The following is a 6028-nucleotide window of genomic DNA, read 5'->3' as shown; positions in this document are numbered from 1 at the left end:
GGACCATGAAGAACCAGGGGGGCCATTTGCTATCCATCTACAGAACTCCAGCTAGATTTCTTGCACAAGAATCTTACAACTCTTTGGCTCAGCATCACCCTCGTAACCCAACCAGGATCTCATTTGTTAGGATTTTCCTGCAAAAAAGAGGATCCTTACTGGAAAATTATTTTTTATCAAGTGAAACTATGTCTCAGAAATCCAGGTGAAGGAGGCAGCTGCCTCATGAAAGGTGAACAGAGAACAGGAAGCTCACGTCCACTTCCAGGTAGATGAGAGTTTAAGAAGGAGGAGCTCATTCTTGGCCCTCTCACATGGTGGAGACCTTACCCAATTGTAGGAAGTCTGATGTAGGTAATTTGTCCTCCAGTGTTGGGTACCAGTGACCTTTTATTTAAAAATGCACATCACACTAAAGAGTCATTTCCTGCTTACTCCATATTTTTTTTAGCCAATTACCAGATGAGGAGGTGGTAACTGGGTGTGGGTTATAGGTCTGAAAATGAGCTAAATTGATTTGCAATTGAAGTACCTTCCTATCTCCCAGGACAAGGTATGTTCACAGCTGTTAGGAGATCTGTGGGAATAGAGAGGATGGGGTCCCCGGGGCAGGTGTCATCTAGAAGGTGTGTTTTTGCTGTTTATACGAAGCAGAGAATGTTGTTATACAATGTATCTGTTTGCAAATATGTATTAGTGGAGTGCGTGTAAATGCACATTTAAGTCCAACAGGGGTGTGTGTTCTGAGCCCCCAGCAATGAGCTTGGCAAAGTTCATCTCACTGGATCTGCACACTCACACTCTACACCTCTCAGGAAACATCATTTTATTCCTTGGGCCTTTAAACACAGTTAAGTCTTTGGTCTGTGTCTACGACAGAGAGAATGAGCTCTAGAGGACGTTTTAAGGTCAAGAATGTTAACTGGATCACGTAGGCATTACCACTGCCCATCCTGTTCCTGTGTGCTCACGGATTACTGAACTCTTCCACCTTTCCCTCTTTCAACATACTTTCCAGTATCGGTGTATGCTGTCCTTGATCCAGTGATCTGCAGCTTTCCCTGCTTGCTGGCCCTCTCCTTGCAGAAGAGACATCTGAAGTTATAACCGCTGGCCAATCAGAGCTCAGATGGGTTTAATCTCAGCCTACAGTGCTTCTGCTATTATGTTATATCCCCAATGCTTTACAGCATGTGGGCAGTTAAACTATGCATGTAATCAAGTATTGCACCGGCTATCTGTGCTACCAGTCACAGGATCAGGCATCCAAGCAAGGATGGAATTTTTTAGGATTATTTTTCACAGTTGTGTAGCTTGGTCTTGTAGGATTCCTAACAGTGGGGGCAGGGCTGCCTCTGACTCTTCTGTAGGCTTTTGGGACCCTTTTCCTCATATTGGGTTGCCCCATCAACCTTACTAGGTGGGGTTGGCCTAGTCTTTCTGAAACTTGATATACCATAATTTGGTTGATATCTATGGGAGGCCTACCCTTTTCTGAATAGAAATGAAGGAGGAGGGGAAGGGGGTGGACAGAGAGGGGAGGTGGGAGGCAGGGCCTGGAAGGAGAGGAGGGAGGGAAAGCCACAGTCGGGATATAAAATAACAACAACAACAATAGATTTTTTAAAAATTTTGTGTGTGGGTTCTTTGCTTGCACGTGTGTCCCAGCAGCGTGTGGGTGCATTGAATCTGGGTCTCTTAACTACTGAATTCCCTCCAGCTCCTGCTTTGCTTTTTTGAGACAGATCTCACTACTTGGCTGGCCTCACCCAAACTGGCCTTAAATCATGATTCTCCTGCCTCTGCTTCCCAAATCCTGGGATCGCAGGCATCACAGTGATAGTTCTTGGTATATTTAATACTTACGAACTTCAGCCTACATAGAAAGCCCATTTGAGGATCAAGACAATCAAAAGCCAATCAACTGCATCCGTTTGGTAGATCCATTTCTTACTCCATTTCTGGATCCTTTGAATCTATCTTCTAACCATTACTGCCTTCAGGGTCAGGCCAGTGGTTTTACTCAGCACAAGGTGGTAGGAGTCATTTTTAGTTTTTCTTCCTCCTCTAAATACAATTAGACACTTTGCATAAAGGGAGAGCTGCAGAAGCTAACGAGGAACAGACTGGGGTCTCTAGCAATATGGTGGAGTCCCCTCCTCCCGTCACTTCCCTCTGTTTCCCACATAGCCTAGAGCCTGGGCTTAGGAGAGGCCTCACAGGGAACCAACCTCAGGCAAAGACATTAAACAAACAAGAAAGCAAGAAGTGTTTGCTTCCTCAGGTAAAGAAAAGGAACCCGATTAGAAGTTCCAAGTTCTTCACACAGGAACAAGTAGTTCTTCCAGTTCATTAGCAGCAGTGACAACAGCCCTGTTCCTCACTGCCTTCCACCCAGTGATCAGAGCCCCAAGCCAAGCAGTGTCTGCTTGCTCCTCAGCAGAAGGCAGCCTAGTTGCACGAAAGCAGTCCATAGAAGCCCTTCCCAACCCACCGGAAGACATCTTTGGAGACTGAGCAAGAGCCCCAGAGAAGGAAGCAAACCAAACAGCATTGCAAAGCTGTTGCCTTGGAACACAAAGCAGCAAGAGAAGGCAAGACCCTTGTCACTGTGCCTCAGCAGGACTATTACCAAGACAGAAGGTTGGTATTGGATCCTGAGTTACCCAATGCAACGGTCCTGATGTTCAAAACTCGGTCCCATGAGACAGTTATACCCCAAACCAGGAAAACCACATCCTAAACAAGGAAAAACAGTCAACGTGCAGTTATGCACACCACAGCACACACATGGGCATCAATAATTAGCTCCCCCGAAACAAAAGGGAAAAATAGAAAATCTGAGCAATGACACAGACCTAAAAGAGATCCGATTGGAAGTTACGAGAGCGGGGACGTGAGAAGGCTCAGTGGGTAAAGATACTTGCTCCAGAGCCCCGTACCCTCAGTGTGATCCTTGGAACCCAGGTAAAGATGTTAGAAGAGGAGCTGCCTCCACAAAGATGTCCCCTGACCTCCACACTGTTGCCATGGTGCCAGCCCCCCAACTGTCCACAGACAGGCAGATACACAGATGAGCACACACTAAGTATAAGTTTTCTTTAAGTTATAGAAGAAGAAAAAAATAAAGCAAAACTTAAAACATGGATGAGCTTAAAAGTATCATGGAGAGGGTAAAAGGTCATATCAGAGGGTGTGGCTCAGTTGGTAGGGTTTTTTCCCAGCATGAAGTCTGGGTTTGATCTACATCATCATATAAACGGCATGGTGGTTCAGTCTGTAATCCCAGAACTTGAAAGGTGGAAACAGGAGGAGAAGGAAATCAGCTATAGCAAATTCAAGGTCAGCCTGGCTTGCATGGGATTCTGAAAGGAAGAAGATGTGGAGAGAAAGGGAGGGAAAAGAATGCTAACATTTATAGTATCAGAGGCCTGGCAGGAGAGGACAAAGGTCAAGATGGTAATATTGAGAGAAATAATGCTCCCTCCCCATCACCTCAGTCTGAAGAAAGACAGTTTATGGTTCGAGAAGTGGGTCACATTTCAAATATAATAAGAAACCATTACACATATCCTCTTTAATCTCTTAGAAACTGAAGAATAAGGGGAAAAATACCAACCTTAAAAACAGCAAAAAAAAAAAAAAAATAGCCAGGAAGGAAAATAACGCAAGTTCTATTTTTGCCTTGGGAAGAGGTGGCAAGCACGTCAAACGTCAAAGACAAAGGACTATTAATGGTGAAGCCTGCGTTCCGTGAGACTATCTTAGGAATGAGGGGGACGGACGGTGTTCTCAGAGGAGGGAAACAGAATTGTGGAGACCTGCTCCAGGGTAGCTCCAAACAAGGAAAAGAACGGGAGTGGGACTTCTCAGAGAGATGAGCCAACAATACAGAAGGAACCAGAACTGACTCCCAACTCTTTGGCTTCTTTACCAGATAAGCAAAACAAAGATAACCACACCATCTTGTGCCACTTCTGTATTTTAAAGGGATGGAGGAGGAGCTAAGGAGATGGCTCCATGGCTAAAGCACTTGCCATGCAATCTTGGAGACCTGAGTTTGAATCCCCAGAGCCCAAATAAAGTTGGCACGGTTGCTTGTGTCTGTCATTCCAGCCCGCTGGTGGGCGGAGACAGGAGAATCCCTAGAATCTGGTAGTCTAGTGCACACAAGAGCTAACAACATAGAGACCATGTCTCAAACAAAGTAGAAAGTGAAGACAACACCTGGGGTTGTCCTCTGACTTACACACATCATTTAAAAAGTAGAGAGAATAAAAGATGTTGACAGAACATGGATTTTTAAACAGTAGTGGCTATGATAGCATAAAAATAAGGGAGACTTCAGAGCAAGAAAATTACTAGAGACAAGTAGGGGACATTATAATAAAGGATGAATCAATATACCAAGAAGATACCGTGTGCTTAAAGGAGTGTGCACCCGAGGACGGAGCTTCAACATCGGAGACAGCGGAGCAAAACTTTTTGTTTTGTTTTGTTTTTCGAGACAAGGTTTCTCTGTGTAGCCCTGGCTGTCCTGGAACTCACTCTGTAGACCAGGCTGGCCTTGAACTCAGAAATCGCCTGCCTCTGCTTCCCAAGTGCTGGGATTAAAGGCGTGTGCCACCACCGCCCGGCTATCGGAGCAGAACTTAATAGAGCAGCAGGCAGTTGAGAGCACTGGCTGCTCTTTCGGAGTGATGGAATTCATTTCCCACCATCCACCCAGGATGGCTCACAACAACCTGTAAATTCAGATCTGGGAGATATGACACTCTTCCGGTCTCTGTGGGCTCCTGGACATGTACACACACACACACGCACACTCGCACGCACCCACGCACGCACACATGCACGCACGCACTCAAATAAGACCTTTAAATTGATGAGGTGAATGGAAAAGTTGACGAATCCACAATCACTGGACAATTTGACACCTCACTTTAAGTGATCGATAGCACTAAATTCAATACTCTTGCCTTGATAACCATATCCTGGATCAGAAGGCAACCTTAAGAAGCTTAAAAGAATTGAAGTCATAGAATACATTCTCTAGGTTTAGTGCAACCAAACTAAAGATCGGTTAACAGCAAAACAAAAGGAAAACTTCCGACGTTTGAAATTGTGCCTGATACAACTCAGGCAGGCCACGGGAGTCTCTGTGGGGGGATGGGCTCTCTAACGTGTTGAAAATAAATAGGCATCCAAGCGAAGAGAAAGAATCATAGGTTTTTCCAGCCAGAGGGGATAAGCATAAAAGTTAATGGGAGAGGGACCTGGGGATATAATGAAGTTGGTAGAGCGCTTGCCTAGCGGGCATGAAGCCCTGGGTTTGATACTCAGTACTGTGTTAAGTCCAGCATGGTGCTAGGGAGGTGAAGAGAGTCGAAGGCCGGATATAGATACAAATTAGGAGCTGAGATGACTCAGTCAAGTGCTTACAGCACAAGCTGAGGACCCAAGTTTGGATCGCTAAGCGCCCACATAAAAGCCAGGTGTGGGGGTGGCACAGAGACAGGCAGATCCCTGGAGCGCACTGGCCCAGCAGCCTCGCTCTGTCAGTGAGCTCTGGGTTCAGTGAGGGGCCCTGCCTCAAAAGCAAGTGGTTGAAGAAGACACTGAGTGTCAGACTGGGGCCTCCACACACATGTGCATACACACGCACGTGCCATACATACAAGTGCGCACACAGGTGCACACACGTGTGTACACATATACAAGTGCACACAGGCATGTGCATACATGCATGTGCACACACACAAGTGCATATCCTTTCAGGAGCACACAGGGGCGTGCATAGAATTAAAAATAAAAGGCTCATCATGTCCTTCCATTTGCTTGCCCTGTTTTTTTTTTTTTTGTGCCAAGCTTTATTGTAACACCCTAAGACAGAGAATGCAGCCATTCTGCAGAGTCTTAAGATCCTGAGCAGCCAAGAGATCTTAGGGTCTTCTCGGTGTCTTTTCCACGGTGAGTAACCTTGAGTTCAGAGGAAGGGAGGAACAGAAGGAGGAGGAGGGAAAGGGGG

The 6028-nt window shown here is 45.9% G+C and overlaps 1 protein-coding gene across 2 annotated transcripts in view; it reads right to left on the bottom strand.

The window, feature by feature from the left end:
• Positions 1 to 5827: 5827 nt before the first annotated feature.
• The window catches only part of Cfap97d1 (CFAP97 domain containing 1), a 5613-nt gene continuing 5412 nt past the window's right edge, over positions 5828 to 6028 (bottom strand). The window contains exon 6 of one of the 2 annotated variants that reach the window (XM_028780697.1): positions 5828 to 5979. Coding sequence is in view for 1 of the 2 variants with exons in the window: in XM_028780698.1 (XP_028636531.1) it covers positions 5917 to 5979 (63 nt within the window). In the remaining variant the exon portion in view is untranslated. The remainder of the gene's footprint in view (positions 5980 to 6028) is intronic. The other variant, XM_028780698.1, reaches the window with a different exon arrangement.

Source organism: Grammomys surdaster, unplaced genomic scaffold, assembly GCF_004785775.1.
Source record: "Grammomys surdaster isolate TR1022 unplaced genomic scaffold, NIH_TR_1.0 371, whole genome shotgun sequence".
Lineage (NCBI taxonomy): Eukaryota > Metazoa > Chordata > Mammalia > Rodentia > Muridae > Grammomys > Grammomys surdaster.
Note: the sequence above shows the minus strand (reverse complement) of the source record. Positions and strands in the feature narration are given on the sequence as shown.